General features: G+C 42.9%; 1 protein-coding gene across 1 annotated transcript in view; it reads left to right on the forward strand.

Annotated features, from left to right (window-relative positions):
• The window catches only part of RAB2A (RAB2A, member RAS oncogene family), a 57064-nt gene that overhangs the window by 24746 nt on the left and 14874 nt on the right, over positions 1 to 17444 (forward strand). Inside the window, exon 6 of the mRNA XM_063299328.1 lies at positions 1821 to 1932. Coding sequence (XP_063155398.1) covers positions 1821 to 1932 — 112 coding nt within the window. The remainder of the gene's footprint in view (positions 1 to 1820; positions 1933 to 17444) is intronic.

A 17444-nucleotide genomic window follows, 5' to 3' on the forward strand; every position in this document is an offset into this window, starting at 1 on the left:
ACAAATGCAGTGATAAAATTAAAAACCTACTCTCATGTTGGAGGCCATTAAAAGTAGTTTAATTAAAATATTTTACACTCTATAGAAAATATTAAATGCCCTTTATTGTATAATTAGCTAGTCTCTTGCCTCAACAATTCTGCAGCTAAATATAATTATATTCCTGATCCTCTTCCTTATGCCAGTTGGTTTGCTATTTGGAATACATGATTTTCCTGTTGCTGGTGGTTCAATGGGCTGGATTTGTTAGCATAATTTTCTCTGGCTTCGTATGTCATTCTTCATTGTTTTGTTTTAAAATATTGTTTTGTAGCTTTAGCAATTGCCAAAAATCTGGCTGTTGTCCTCTAGACTAAAAAACTAAGCAAAGTTGGGCTTTAGGATGCTGCTTGGGTGGGAGATTACCAGGAAATGCCAGGGTTGTAGGCCAGACTGGGGAATCAGAAAACATCCCAGAAGAAAGTAATAGCAGACTTCTATACTATTGGCCAAATTCTATGCATGTGTTCATGAAGCTATCAGGAAGCTTCAGTTTTATTACTTCTAATGTTACTTTCCTTGGGGAACAAGATAATTAATGAGGTTTTTAGAGCAATGTAGAACAGTTTTTCTTCTGATAGAAACACGTCTACTGATGGAGTGAGCTGGTGCTGATCCTACCTCTTCCATGTAGCCTGCTAATCTGTCAAAATGTAGACTGTTAGAGAGATCACAGACCCTGGAGTGTGTCCATGATTTATAATAGTTAATGGTTAATAAGCCAGGATGAAAGTAGCATAGGATTGCCTTTGTACCATATCCTAGAAATACTGAGGAAACAATGAATGGAAGCTGTGCCACTCTGACTGCTTTAAGGAGGAGTCACAGTACTTGGGTGGGGCAATAGTAAGGAACATCTATAATTTTGTGATTAAGCATGACACTTGAAGTTTGAACCTACTAGTTTAAGGATAGCCATTAATAATGTAAGTGGCACAATATGACAGGGAGCAGAGGTTTCCATAATGGTGATTTTAATCTTATTTCAAATATTAGGTAAGCAAAGTTATTTCAACTAAAGCGGTTTCTTAAGCTTTGCTGATGTGGAAAATTCTACACAGTAAACCTAACATAAACTTGAAGAGCCAAACTGTGAAAAGTGAGTGAGGCTAAGATAAAAACTAAATTTGATTTAATTTCACTTACATTTAACTCAGCTAAATATACCTGTGCCAAATGTGTATTTAATAATTTTTCATTAAAATTAGAGTTTGGTAACCACCTCTGAAGGATATAGAAGACTCACTTAAAGCTTTGAGCCACATGTGGCTTTTAAATTGAACACCTCTGTCATTATCATGAGTCATTATATACATTAGTAGGCAATTATACACAGGATTTGTTTTTATTGTTGCTACCTGTATCTCATAGCAAAGACAACTGTTTGGAAATAGTTAGCTAGGATAATGAACAGCCATTAGTTTGTTTGAAGAGGCATGAAGAGGCATTACCGGGGAATGCCAGAGTTGTAGGTTGAACTGGGGTATCAAAAAACATTCCAGAAGAAAATAATAGCAAACTTCTTCTATACTGTTGTGAAATCCTATGCACATGTTCATGAAGTTGCTGGCAATTCCTTAGGCAGAAATGTTTTAAACTTTCCAATTTGGAGTTTTTAATCAATAGTAGTGAATGTGTTGCAATTTAGTAAGTCTGGACTTCAGAAAAAGTAATACTACCTGGGATAAAACAATCTGGCATAATTGTGATCTTACCTAAATAAATATATATAACTAAGCAATCCTGACCTTTTTTAGTAATTAATTATTTGTTTTTCTTAGTGATTTAGAGTCTAGAAGAGAAGTGAAAAAAGAAGAAGGTGAAGCATTTGCAAGAGAGCATGGCCTTATCTTTATGGAGACATCTGCCAAAACTGCTTCCAATGTAGAAGAGGTAATTTAGAGTATTTCTTGATACATATAATTACCTGATAGTGATTTTTAGGTGAGAATTCTAAGTATATATCTTTGAAATAAAGATAAAATACTTTTCCTGAAGTACTGAACATATCATGATCCCATTAAAGGCCAGAGGATGGAATGAAGCATTCTATCCAGATTGTAAGGATGTGCAGCTGTTGGCCACATGTCCCAACCCTTTCACTGGTACCTTAATGCCTAGTTAACCCAAATGTGTATTTTCCTAGGACCACATAGCTAATTTGTGAACATACAGAAAAAAAAATTGTTTCTTTAAGGAGCCATTGACAAGTATAGTGAGCATGACCATGCCAAATTCGTAGCACCTTTCCAACTTTGGACCTGAATACCTATATATCTCTAATAGAATGGTATCTGTTAGTAGAATAGATCTCTGCTACCATTTCAGCTCTTAACGCTGTCAAGTACTCCAGAGGTAGGGAAAAGGTCTGTCAGCTGAAAAGCCCTGCCCTTTCTATTGTACCTTAGAAAAATTGCCAAATGAGAGTGACTTTTTATTGCACTTAGTCTGTCATGGAACACCATCAAGTTCTCACAGAACCCTAGGGTTCCTCAGAACAGTTTGAAAAACCCTGCCTTCAGTTATTTCTTCTTTGAGTGTAGAGGTTGTTCCTTTGCCTCTCAAAGAGGCCTTGGTTCACCCCCTTCTCAAAAAGCCATCGTGAGACCCCGCTATACGGGACAATTTTTGTCTAGTATGTAACTTCCCCTTTTTGGGAAAGGTGGTTGAGAAGGTAGTTGTGCAACAGCTTCAGAGGGATGGAGCAGATTATCTGGATCCTTTTCAATCAGGATTCACACCCGGGTATGGGATGGAAATGGCATTGGTTGCACTTTTGAATGATCTCTGGCGTGGATGGGATGGGGGTTGTGCATCCATCTTTGACCTCTTAGCAGCTTTCAATACCTTCAACTATGGTATTCTTCTGGATTGGCTCAGAAGATTGGGGGTAGGCGGCACGGTGTTGTGCTGGTTCACCTCCTTTGGGGTCACTTCCAGTTGGTGGTGATTGGGGAGGAGAGGTCCCAACCTCAGCCACTATAATGTGGAGTGCCACAGAGTTCGGTGCTCTCTTCTCTCCTCTTTAACATCTATATGAGGCCGCTGGGTGAGCTCATCCCTTGCTATGGGGTGAGGTGTCATCAGTATGCTGATAATACCCAATTATACATCTCTGCCCCTGGCAAATTGTGATGCCATTAATGTCTTATCGCAGTGCCTGGAGGCTGTAAGGAACTGGATGGGGAACAACAGGCTTCAGCTGAACCCTGGCAAAACTGAGTGGCTCTGGGTTTTTGGGTCTACTTGTTCTAGGACCATGCCATCTTCGGTGCTGGATGGGATTGCACTGCCCCAGACAGACCTAGTATGCAGTCTGGGGGTCCTCCTAGACTCACGACTCCTGCTGAAAGAGCAGGTGGCAGTCATAGCTAGGAGGGCCTTTGCACAGCTTCGGGTTGTGTGCCAGTTGTGCCCATTCCTGGATCTGGAGGTTCTGCTCACAGTCACTCATGTGCTAGTCACCTCCAGATTGCACTACTGCAATATGGTCTACATGGGGATGCCCTTGAAGAGTATCTGGAAGGTTCAGCTGGTACAGAATGCTGTGGTGTGAGCAGTTTGTGTGCTCTTAGGACAGCACATATTACACCGCTGCTCCGCAGGCTGCATTGGTTGCCAGTTTGCTTCTGGGTCCAATTCAAGTTGCTGGTTTTAACCTTTAAAGCCCTTCATTACATGAGACTGGGTTATTTGAGGGACCGCATGTCCCCGATTACATCAACCTGCCCCATTAGATCTGGCAGAGAAGGCATGCTGCGGATACCATCTGCCAGGGACTTACATTTGGTGGGTCCCAGGTGGTGGGCCTTCTTGGCTGTGGTACCTGCCTTGTGGAACATTCTCCCCCTGAAATTAGATTAGCTCCATCCCTCTTGATGTTCCGGAAGTCCCTCAAGACTTCCACGGGGTCCCAGGGAACCAAAGACTTGTTTAGATGGCTCTACTATTGAGGTGGATATACTTATTCTCTCTCTGCCTAGTGTTTGTATACTTTTAATAACTTCTAATTTTTTATGTTGATTTTTTAATATTTTTAAATGCTTGTTTTAGCTGAACGGCTAATAATGCGGCCCCCCGAAATCATAAACTTTTAACATTATTTTGCTTTTTTTTTTTTTTTTTTTTTGAACCGGTGGTGCCTATTGTTGGAATTGCTGCTCCCGTCACCACTGCTTGGGAGTGAGAGCCAAGCCTGGCCCTGAAGTGGGAGAAAAAAAGAAAAGGAGGGGAAAAAGAGGGAAGGAAAAAGGGGCAGAAAGCGAAAACGAGGCACAGAGAGCAGAGCGCAGAGGAAGCTGCTTCTCAGCAGGAGCAAGGGAGGGAAAGAAAGGAGGGCAGTGGGTGGCTGAGCATCCTCCCTCCAGCAGGGACCTGCTGCTCCTCCACGCACAAGGTGCCACTGAGTGAGCAGAGGAGGGAAGAGGAAGGCGGGCACGTAGGCAGGCTGGCCCAGGCGTGGGGCAGGTGGAACATGCACCCTCCCTCCTTCCCTCCCTGGCTGCCAGGAGGGAGTACATGCAGCTGTGGCGACAGCCCCTCGAGCCTGTGCCCGCTGCGCTGCACCACCTTCCCCCCCGTGCACGTCCTGGGAGAGAGGCGGCCTTCGCCCACTGTGTGGCTTGAGGGGCACACGGGGGGCTGCATCTGGACAGTGGGAGCTGTGGTCCCACACATCAGGAGTCAGGGACTCAAGTGTTTTTTGGGGATGCTGCTGAGTTTGGCAGGGGAGGGGGGTAGGAGAGGGTGGGGGGGTCTTGGTGGATTAAAAGGCACGGTCCAGCTTATATTTCAAAACTGAAAGGCAAAAGGCAAAACTGAAGTACTCTGGCCACATAATGAGAAGACAGGATACCCTGGAGAGGATGCTGATGCTAGGGAAAGTGGAAGGCAAAAGGAAGAGGGGGCCGACCAAGGGCAAGATGGATGGATGATATTCTAGACTCGACGTTGGGGGAGCTGTGGGTGGCGACGACCGACAGGAAGCTCTGGCGTGGGCTGGTCCATGAAGTCACGAAGAGTCGGAAGCGACTAGATGAATAAACAACAAACCCAAACCCAGCTTATATATTATATGTGCGGCCCAAGACAATTCCTCTTCATTCCATGCCACCCAGGGAAGCCAAAAGGTTGGACACCCATGATCAATATGCTGTTTTTTACTTGATTATTGTATGCCGCCCAGAGTCACTTTTTGTGAGATGGGCGGCAGTATAAATTTGATAAAGAAATAAAGTAGAATAAATACTGGTGATTAAAAAAGAGGTATATTCAAATGAATGGAAAAGCCAGCAATCAAACTACAAAAGCTATTTTTTTCCTTAATTAGATGGCAGATTGAATCAAACTTTTATTGAGTCGTATTTCACCAAGGAATGGAGGAATTATTTCCCATAGAGTCTCCAATGTAATCACAAGTTGCATTAAGAGTCCATTGATTATAAAAGACTTCGGTCAAAACTGGATGACAGAGGCAGTGGACAGACATTGAGATTTGTACAGTATTCAGGTCAACTGCAAATAATCATTTGTAAATAAAGAAACCACTGTATACCACTTAATCTTATTTTAAATACCAGAGAAGGGAGAAAAATGGATGTCACTTTTTTCGGAGGTATTGGCAAATCAGCATGCCTCATTAGCATGTGGATGAGTTTGCTCTAGGATGCAAACTCTCTATGTGCTTCCAGAGGAAGCTGTTTGTTGTCCCTCCCACATTCCTTTGTCCTCACTTCCTCTTCCTTCTTCACCATTGGAAGGGAAGCAAGCAGCATGCGGCTGTGTGCTGCTCCATCTCTTGGGCCATGCGGTTGGCCTCATGAAAGAAGGATTTTTCCCCTATCTGCATGCAGCTCTCAGCAGCAATGAGGGATGAGGGTAAATTAAGTTTAGGGAGCAGAAGGAAGAAAGAAACATACCTTTTTGCAATGGAAATGTAACTGGACCAAGAATAAAATCAATAATTTTTATTTACTTTTTGTAAATAATTATTTACAAAAAGTAAATTTTTATTTACTTTTTGAACCTACTTTGCTTAAGTGTGTAATTCTTTATGCTTGGGTGGGCTAAGTGTGTAAGATTAATAACCTATATTTCTCTGACGTCCTCATTAAAGCTATTTTAGATAATATTCTTTTTCTGTGCACGGCTTCTCCACTGCATTAAGCTCTAACCCATTCAGTGATCCTAGCTGTCCACTAATGGCTTCAACTCTGCATTCTCATATGCAATCCATTTTTTTCCTCCCATAAGACATAGTTAAAGCAGTCTTGGCCCAAACATTTTTGTGGGGAGGGAGAGAATAGATGGTGCTAGGAAGATGCATGAACTGACTGGTGGGACATTCCACACTGGGAACTACAATGTGAGGAAAGGAGTGTCATGCTGATCTTGCTGTACTCATCTGTCTGAATTTTGTTTCATTGAAAGCTGGCTGGGTGACCTTGGACCAGTCACACACACACAGCCCAACTCACCTCACAGTTGTGAGGAAAATAGGGAGTAATAGGTATGTTCCCCGCCTTGAGTTATTTATAAAAATAAGGCGGGATAGAAAATAAATAAGCAAATACATAAAACGGGAATAACCAAAGACTTTCACATTTAGGTTTTGCTGAGTGGTGGCTGATACAAAACAGTTTGGCAGACTCTGAAACAAAATGGTTCTCATTTTGAAACAAAGCATTTTTTCTGTTTCATACATATCCCTATCAACTGTTGCAACAGAAACCTTTACTAAAGTTTTCTGGTATTGTAATGTCATCTTTGTTTTAAGTTCTCTTATTTTCCATTATTATAGGCTTTCAGTCGTTGTGAAATTAACTGATTCTTCAAAGACACTGTAGTACTCAAAAATTGTTTTAATATGATTGTCATATATTTTAAGTACTTTAAAGTAGATGATGGTATGAACAAATTATTTGTGCAAGTGAAAGTACCTCAAAAATATTTTGAACTATCCATTCAAGACCTGCAATCTAGCAGAAGTGATTCCTTAAATATAAAAATTCTGTATGTATAAGATGTATCTACAACTGGGTTTGTTTTAGAGAATTAGAACTGGCTATCCTGCCTATTTTGCTTTGTACCCAGGAAAATCTGCCCACAGTTTGATTTAAAATGTTGGTTGAAATTTTTGGGTTTTGATGCAAACTAGTGCTTGTACACTTTTTTCTTCTAAAAATCTCTTAAGTTTTTTTGTTACTTATAATTGATTTGGTACTATAAAACTCATCAGCAACATGCTGCCACCTGATGGCAGCATGTTATATAAAGAGAAACTTGAGGAATCTGAATGTTTCAGTATCATGCAGAGGGATTTTTAAAAACTTTATTGTATCCTAAATTACATCTCTGTTCATTTCCCCAAGTTTGCAAGTTTATTGCTTTATTGGTTCTAAGCTGTCCAGAATTTTTTTTAAGATGGGCAGCTATGTAAATTTTTAGATAAATAAACTACAGCAGGCATTGTCTTTAAAAATGAGACAAATATTATTCTCACATTAGAATCAGTAAAGTTCACGTATTTTGAATTATTGATCAAGTACTGCAATTTCCAAGTTGTTTGAACTAAGATACACTGAATCAGTATATAATTCTGCCTTGTACTAAAAGAGTTCTTTAGTCCATGTTGATAGTATTAATCTTACTGTCAAGGAATCAAATTCTTTCTTAGCCTGTGTGCTGCGATCTTTACAATTGGGAGATGCTGAGATTGAATGCATGCAAACCATTTATTGTTATCATGAACCTATTATTTGTTCATGAGATCCTGACATTATTTCTTGTTAGAATACTTTGTGGTCAAATGCCTCAAATAGTACTGGAATTAAGCATGAAATACATAAATCCTTCAGATTAAAAAGCAGTTAGATATCAAAACCCATGTTGATATGGCCTAATCAAATAAAAACTATATTCCTTGTCTGAGCACTTGCAATTATAGCTTCCTTCATAAACTTGATAACATTTACCCTACATTTGTTGCTGAGGTAATTTAGAAAAGCTAACAATTTCTTTACCATGCATATCAATTATGACTTGCATGATAAACCTATTTAAAGGAAAAGATATTTGAAGGAACATAACTATTTAATCAGACTATTTCTCACTAAATTGACTAAAGCATATACTTAACTTAAATAAAATAAACATATAGTATATTCCGATGTTTTGATTCAGAGCTCTGAAGATTCAGGGGTCTCAAAGTTGATTCTCTGAAAACAAGGATCAGTATCTAACACACCCTCCCTGTTGTGTAGGCCAGTTCCTCTTTCTCCATGCAACTTACATTTCACATGTTCTAGGAGGTCCTCTGTAATGATTGCCTACTCTAATAGACTCAGACTCACAAGCAGGAACTTAATGATATCTGATTTATTAAAGAATAGTATGCAAATACAGAGAAAGCTGAGAATGAGTAAAAGCGCGCCAAATACAAACTAAAAACCCTCGGCTCAAACGTAATCCCTCCCCTCACCCTGTCGTTGCAAACTCCTCCCCCCCCCCAAGGTGCTGGTAACCGTTACTGCTGATGTCCTGGGAAAGGAACCTTGAACACACGAGATAACCCAAACACATTCCAGTCCAGCTGCTAACATATAACAATCCCACAAGATGGAATCCTCCTCCCCTCCCAGACGAAACATGCATCAGCCAAATGACATGCGAAACGTTACGATGTACCAGCAACATTGGAATGGTGAACATGACATACCGCCCCCCCCAAAATATTAAGGAGCAGGTTTCATAGGATAAGCTAGATGAAAGCGTCTAACTAAAACAGGAGATTGAACATCATGGGCAGACACCCACCGAATGAGGTACTGCAGGGAGCCACGAAGTCGGCGAGAACCAAGGACCTCCTTCACCTCAAAATGTTGCTGTCCGTCAATCATGATCGGAGCAGGAGGTGGGGGTTGCGGATGCCAATGATCGGAGTGGTTGACAGGCTTGAGCAAGCTGCAATGAAAAACAGGATGTAAATGTTTCAGATTGTGTGGCAAATCCAGTTTAAACGTGACAGGGTTCACAACTCCCACAATGGGAAAAGGACCGACAAACTTAGGAGCCAACTTCTTTGAGGGCTGAGGGGACTTAATGAACTTAGTGGAAAGGTAGACCTTATCACCAACTTTAAAAGCAGGTTGAAGGGCTCGTCGCTTATCGGCGTGCAGTTTATAGGCAGATTGGGCATCAGCCAATGCCTGTTGAATCACTGGCCACGAATCAGCCAGGTGAGCAGCCCAATCAGAAGCGGAGGAGGGCTGTGTGGAGGGCTGAGGCAAGTCAGGAATGGGAACAAACTCCCGGCCAAACACAGTACGGAAAGGGGTGTGCCCCGTGCTCTGATGGACGGCGTTATTATAAGCCACCTCAGCAAAAGGCACCTCAGCAAAATTGTCCTGCTGATAGTTGACAAATGCCTGCAAAAATTGCTCCAGGGTCGAATTAAGAGCCTCCATAGATCCGTCAGTCTCCAGATGCGACGCAGTGGACAACGCCTGCTTGATGCCCACCAGCTTCAAAAATGCCCTCCAAAATTGGGAAGTAAACTGTGTTCCTTGGTCCGTGATCAAGTGGGAGGGGCTCCCGTGAATCCGGTAGATGTAGACTAGAAAAAGGCGGGCCAATTGCTGCGCAGACGGAATGGAAGCACATGGAATAAAATGGGCTTGCTTAGAAAAGTAGTCCTTCACCACCCAAATCACAGTCTTTCTCTGACTAGGAGGCAAATCCACATTGAAATCCATGGAAACCTCCTCCCAAGGACGGGAGGGGCTGGCCACCAGCTGCAGTAGCCCTTGTGGTTTGCCCCCCTTCCGTTTAGACATGGCACAGACAGGACAAGAAGCAACATAACTTTTTACATCACGTCTCAATGTGGGCCACCAGAATTGGCGGCGCATGAGGTGTAAGGTTTTGACAAACCCAGAATGACCGGCCACTTTATCATCATGAGACCTAATCAAAATTTCCCTTCCCAAACTGTCAGGGACATAGAGGCGAATGCTTCCAAGCGAAGCCTCTGTCAAATGTAACATTGTCTCTCTTCGCTTGCAACCAAGTGTCAGATTTCAGCTCTAGCAGAAACTGTTGTTGCAATGGTACACACCATACCCATAACGTCAGGTGCCTGGACCGAATCCTGGGGCAGGCGGGAAAGCGCATCAGCCAGGAAGTTTTTCTTGCCCGGAATGAACTTCAACTTAAAGTCAAAGCGACTGAAAAATTGAGCCCAGCGGATCTGCTTAGGACTGAGCTTACGGGACGTGCTGAGCGCTTCCAAATTTTTATGGTCAGTCCAAACCTCAAAAGGACATTTAGCCCCCTCTAAGAGGTGGCGCCATGCCTCCAAAGCAGCCTTGACTGCAAAAGCTTCTTTTTCCCAAACATGCCATTGTCTTTCCATTTCGGAAAATTTCCGGGACAGATACACCCAGGGCTTCAGGCGGCCAGCAGCATCCGCTTGCAGCAAGAGTGCTCCAATTGAGAAATCGGAAGCATCCACTTGAACCACAAAGGGTTTAGTGGGATCAGGGTGTTGAAGAATGGGTTCAGCAGTGAACAGGCTTTTGAGTTTGTCGAAAGCCAACTGGCATTCAGGTATCCAATTGAGCAATGCCCCCGGGTTCTTCATCTTGCGTGTGTCCCCCAACCCCTTCGTACGTAACAAATCAGTGAGAGGCAATGCAATTTCTGCAAACCCCTGGATGAATTGGTAATAGTTGGAAAATCCAAGAAAACTTTGGAGCTGCCTGCGGGTACGTGGGCGCTCCCACCCCAAAATAGCTTGAATCTTCACAGGATCCATTTCATTGCCTTTGTCAGAGATCCTGTACCCCAGGTAGTCAAGCTGAGTCTGATGAAATTCACACTTAGAAAGTTTAGTATAAAGCTCAGCCTTTCTCAGTTTGCTAAGCACCTGTTTCACCAAGTGCTCATGTTCCTCCGTTTCAGTATAAATTAAAACATCAAATAGACCAGTACACCCTTGAACAAATGTTCATGTAACACTTCATTGATCAATTGCATGAACACCCCTGGTGCCCCCGCCAACCCAAAAGGCAAAACCTTGTACTGAAAAGAACCCAGAGGACAATTGAAAGCAGTCTTCCACTCATCCCCCTCCCGTATGCGGATACGGAAATAGGCTTCCCTCAAATCCAGCTTAGAGAAGATTTTCCCCTTAGCCAGATGTGCTAACATGTCTTTTATTATTGGCAGAGGATATTTGTTTAATATTGAGACTGCATTTAATCCGCGGTAATCTGTACAAAGAATGTCCCATCCTTCTTCGCTCGAAACAAGACAAGGGCGCCCACTGGCGAATTTGCTGGTTCAATAAAACCCCTGGCCAAGTTTTTGTCCACAAACTCCCACAACGCCGCCAGTTCCTTTTGCGTCATGGCATAGATTTTTGGTTTGGGCAGTTGTGCGTCGGGGACCAACTCTATCGCACAGTCAGTTTTTCGATGAGGTGGAAGTTGGTCCGCTTCCTTCTCACCAAACACATCCGCAAAGCTTTGGTATTGCTCCGGCAAGCCCTCCAGTGGGGTGACAGCGAAATGCGGGGTTGCTGCCGCCGCCCTCCCCACTGCAGTCTGCGGAGCGTCGTCCTCCCCAGGGGCTTGATAGAAACCATCCCCAAAAGTCAAAGTCCTGTGCACCCAATTTATATATGGGTTTTGTTGGACCAACCAAGGAATCCCCAGAATGACTAAGGGACCCCCCACAGGCGCCACTACAAATGGCAGCCCCTCACGGTGGCTGCCCATTTGCAACGCCACCATGCCCGTGGAATGGGTGACTGGCTTCCCCCCCCCCCCCCCGCCATAGAACCATCCAGCTGCGTAAAAATCATGGGACGTTTTAGTGGAAAGCTGGGTAACTCCAAAGCAACCACCACGTCAGGGTGCATCAAGCAATGCGAACACCCTGAATCGATCAATGCCCAAACTTCAACGGTTCTTGTGTGGGAGCCTAGCTTCACTTTCACTGTCAGTGTGGGATAGTTGCCACTCACCGAAATATGGTCGCGCCCCTCCTCCACCACCTGCCCAGAGGCGCTCTTTAAAGCAGGTGGCTGGCATTTCCCACCGGTTGGAGTAGATCGGGCTCCCCCTCGTCCCCGAAGTAAGGAATCTCCTCCACTTCAGTTTCAGCCATGGCTGCCTTCATTTTCCTGGGTAAAGAGGGAGATTTCCCCGATGACTTTACCGGATGATCATCGGTCTTTCCATTCGGGCACGCCGCCGCTCGGTGACCTTCCTTCCCACATCGGAGGCATTGTCCTTTCGCATAGTGGCGCGCTCTCTCCTCTTCCCAGGCACGTTGACTGGACTTTCCAGTGGGTGCAGCAGTGTGGGGACCCTTGCTGAGCCCAGCATATCTCATCACCTTCCGGTGAGCAAAAGTCTCATGGGCATGCTCAGCCTTCCCTGCCAGCTGTATCCATTCATACAGGGTATCTGGGTCGTCCCTGCCAAGCGACCACCTCAGGACCTCCGTATTCAGACTGTCCTTAAAAAGTTCTATTAATGTGGATTGGGACCAATCCTCAACCTTCCCAGCCAGAGCCTTAAATTCCAGAGCGTAGTCTGCCACCGATCGTGGCCCCTGGCACAGCTCCCTCAATGCCCGTTTTGCCCTTTCTTTAGCTAATGGGTCTTCAAAGTGTAGTTTCAACGCCCACAGGAATTCTTCGAACTCCTCCAGCTCAGGGGCATCCAACTGACATAACTGCACATACCAATCGGCAGCCCGCCCCTTGAGTTTAGTGGCAGTGGCATTAATCTTGGCTCTTTCTGAGCAGAAACACTGTTCCCATTCGTCCATATAACTCCTTGCATTGGTAAGGAAGAACGATAGCTTAGTTGGATCTCCATCAAATTTAACGGTAAAGTCCTTAATCCCCACTCCGGGCGGTCCCTTCGCCACAGCTGGTCGGTCAGGCTTCCTCTTAGCTCCCAGGGAGCTCCACTCACGAGGAGGGGACCTTGAAATTCTCACCCTCAGCGCTCTTACTTCCTCTCTGTGCCGGGTCCTACTCCTTTCCCCCGGGGAAGGTGGGGGCAAAGAAGGAGTCGAATGCCTAGTACTAGACTCCTCGTCCTCTCCCGGGGACCCCAGTCCATGGACATTTTCCGGAACATAAATTCTAGTGACTCCAACTTGGTCTCCACCAGTTTTATACGATCAGGGGTTTGGGAATCCTCCTTTCCCTCCTGCCTCACCACAGTTGGGGACATCGGGTATCTCTGCTTCCAAGACCTTTTGGACGTCCCTGGTAGGGATTCCTGTGTTTCATCCCAGGTGATCAGCTCGCCTGGTGACTCACCGGTCGGTTCAGGGGCTCTTTTACCTCCAACCTCCTCTTCTGCTAGGCTGGAGCTCGACCCCTCTCGAACTTCTGAGGGCTCTCAAGGAGGGACTCTCTCCGTTCTTATCACTGTGGAGTCGGGTTCCCCCTCGCTCGATTCCTCGCTTTCCGTGGTTTGGGGATTTGGTTTGCTCATCACTAGCACTTCTCCCTCACAAAATAAATCTGGAAAGGGGCTAACGGAAAAAAATTTTGGATTCTCAGCTTTATGTAATGATTGCCTACTCTAATAGACTCAGACTCACAAGCAGGAACTTAATGATATCTGATTTATTAAAGAATAGTATGCAAATACAGAGAAAGCTGAGAATGAGTAAAAGCGCGCCAAATACAAACTAAAAATCCTCGGCTCAAACGTAATCCCTCCCCTCACCCTGTCGTTGCAAACTCCCCCCCCAGGTGCTGGTAACCGTTACTGCTGATGTCCTGGGAAAGGAACCTTGAACACAGGAGATAACCCAAACACATTCCAATCCAGCTGCTAACATATAACAATCCCACAAGATGGAATCCTCCTCCCCTCCCAGACGAAACACGCATCAGCCAAATGACATGCGAAACGTTACGATGTACCAGCAACATTAGAACGGTGAACATGACATCCTCAGAACAGAAGGGAGAGGGGAATCTCAGGATCATCCAATTCATAGATATATATCCAACCAAATATTTATGCCGATTATTTTCCTGCTACAAAAGAATATAGGAAATCCTCATATTAGGTGAGCATTACCATGTATGATGCTAAATACCATGCTAGTTACTGGATCACTGATTCTTTGTCATCGGTGTATTTTTTTTTAATAGACATCTGATTAATGCTGTGTATGTGTGGTGTGCTTGGATATAAAGCCTCATTGAGTGAAATAAAACAATCTTGATGCTATAGAATGAGTTATTAAGATCAATTAAGGTTGAAGAATAATAAAAATAATTTGTGAAGTATTCATAACAGATATAGCCTTGAATGTAGTAAATATTAAGTATTCTTTGGTATGACATGCCATAACAGAACTTTAAGACCATAGGTGGTTCTGTTCTGTTTTAGAATATGGCAGATCTCTTAAGAGATTGCAGCTGTGAGAAAATCTAAAGTTTGGACTGTAGTTTTAAATTACTTGAACATTTATCCTCTCACAATAATTAATTTAACTATTGTAAAACTGCCACCTTTTTAATATTGAGAACATTCATTTCGGTAGACTACAGATCAGTTCGGAGTTTGCAGATAATTCATTTCTGAGCTCTAGTGCATGTCTGAAAACTCTCACTTCCTAAATGCCTTGTGAAGCTGCAGTGATTAATCTCATTATTTTGCTGCAAATTTTCATGACCCTCTGTAATGATTCAATCATCCACTTGCAGTTTATGCATATTCATATCTTCCTACTCATGGCTGCAATTATTTGAGTCTCCTTCACTGGCTGTAGAATGCACTTGGTGCAGTAATTGAGCTGCAGTAGATTGATTACTCTAGGGAGCTGTAAGGCCTTTAAAGGTGAAAACATATCAGTCCTGTTAATTAGGAAACAAAGCTCTGGTGGCAAGTTCAGCAGTCCAATGGTTCTAGTGCAGAAATTAGGAAAGGCATGATTTGTTCTCCTCCATGAACCCCGGTTACTTTTTAGTATTTAACTTAGATTTGCAATCAGGTATGGCAAACTTGATAGCAGAATTTAGTGTCTATAAAATGTTGGTAGGACAGGGCTTGATTTTACAATATTGGCTGCTACTGTTACTGTCTTGCTACTGTTACTGTCTGCTACTGTTAGTACAGTCTTATACATCATGTTGTAATAAGTTCTTACAGTGATACATACAGGAACTGAATTATTTTATGTGTCAAATATTGTCTTATATGTTAGAATATATAATAATTTGATACATTTTCTGAACAATATTAATATATTTTATGTACACTTTAAAACATAAGGTGTCAATATTCTCTCATATGAAAGATTATTAATTTATATTTGAATAATTTTCTTAAAGAGGGAAGAATAAGTACTTATATAGTGATATGAATATAGTGCTCTAAAAGAATAAATATAAGCAAAATGCCCCAACCAATTTCATATGAATTTATTTATATATTAAGTAACTAAAAATATTGGTTGTCTCTGTGCGCATGTATGTATGCATATTTGCCTACACACACACACAGACAACCAATATTTTTAGTATAGCCACCTGTTTGCCTCATACTGGTTTTCCAGATGAAGCATTCATATACTGGATCTGCATCAAAGAGCACACTCTTATTTATATTTTGGAAATGTGGTATTAAGGCAAGAAGGGAAAAATTGTCCCCCACCCCTCTTGCCCACAACTAGTCTGTCTGTCTCTGCTGTGCTACAAAAAAATAGGTAGTGACATGAAAGATCTCTGGTTGAGATCCTGCAGAGCTGCTGCCAAGTCATACCATAATAGGCTAGATGGTCAAAGGACCTGGTATAAGGTAGAGCAGCATTTTTTTAAACCCAACATTGTTCTAATAATCTGTCCATCTCCTCCTCATACGGATGTATTTATTTGGAGAATCTCTCCTCTTCCTCCATCCCTCCTTAAATGGTGTCTCAATATTATGCATTCTGGAAACTTAATAGTCCCTGTTTTGTAAATAAGTAGCATGGTTCATAAGAAAATTTTTGTTGTTTGAAAATAGTGCTTCATTCTCTGCTGGTTGGACAGATTAACATGTTTTGCCTTTCATTGCTGATCCTGCATTATCTGTAAATTAATCAGTTAAACATTTGAAAAGATCTTAAGGCTAGAACTAGATTTCAGTAATAACCTGGGAGTTACTAACTAGTCCATTGGAGCTAGCAATGTCGAAGTTTCTCAGGTTTCAGAGAACCCTCAAAGGAAGAGTTCCACTTTCATCAAAAGAAGAGAAGAAGCAATACAGTGATCAGGTCAGAGGTTTGTCCAGTCTAACTATACAGGTGGTCCTTGTTTAGTGACTACATTTGGGACCAGCAAGTCGGTCATTAAGTGAAGCGATTGCTAAGTGAAAAATCATGTGACCACAACTGTGCTTAGGATTTTACTTCAGCTTTCCTTTGCTTTACAGCGTCAGAAGGATACTGCCCCAAACAGCCGGGTGAGCCCAAACAGTGGGGAAGGTTTCCAGAACTAGACTCACGAGGAAGCTGGGCAAAGGGGCAAATCTTATAGCCCTTTTTCCCCCACTTCTCTGCCCTTTGAAATGCTCACCCTGGTGCTGGGATAATTAGCAAGAAGAGAATGTTTATATTTACATTCATTGGAGAGGAAGGGATTACGAGAGAGTAAGTAGGCACACAATGGGGAATACATATTGAAAGGAATGTGCTAGCACCAACTGTTTGCCTAGGGCTCTGGCAGCAAGCTGCTTAGGAGGCAAACAACAGCCTTTAGTGTGAAACTGATTAGGGTCTTGTCTGTTTCAGACAGCAGCTGCCACCCAGCCTGAGGATTCTAATCAACTAATTAAGGTCCTAGAGCTGAGGTTGTTAACATGCCTTAGTACTTTTTAGGGACTGGCTTCACTGCAAAGAAAAGCAGCTCAGGAGAAGATAGGTTGTTTAGGCAATCTCTCTGCAAGGGTGGGGTGGGGAATGGGTCAGGCACAGGACAACACATAGTAACTGATTGTAATGGTGAACCCATGACTGAGAAAGAGATGCTGCAAAGGTCATAAATGAGGGCATTGGTCACAAAGTTATTTTTTCATCACTGTCGTAACTGCAAATGGTTGCTGTCCAAGGCAGTCACTAAACAAGGACTACCTGTACTCATGGAGACTGATCAGATTTCTATCAGTCTGTTTAGCTAGCTAGCTAAAATTTGTGTGCTGCCTTTCAAAATTAGGTATTCCTAAAATATGAGTGCAGTACTATTTTTCCACTATGTTTCCCAGACTGATATTTAAAAAGTAGCTTACTTTGGATCCTGGAGTTAATATTTGGACGTCATGGCTAGTAGCCATTGAGTGCTTTATCTTGCAGTAATTTATTGATACCTTTTTTAAAAAATTAAAGGC

The sequence above is a fragment of the Candoia aspera genome, chromosome 3 (assembly GCF_035149785.1).
Source record: "Candoia aspera isolate rCanAsp1 chromosome 3, rCanAsp1.hap2, whole genome shotgun sequence".
Lineage (NCBI taxonomy): Eukaryota > Metazoa > Chordata > Lepidosauria > Squamata > Boidae > Candoia > Candoia aspera.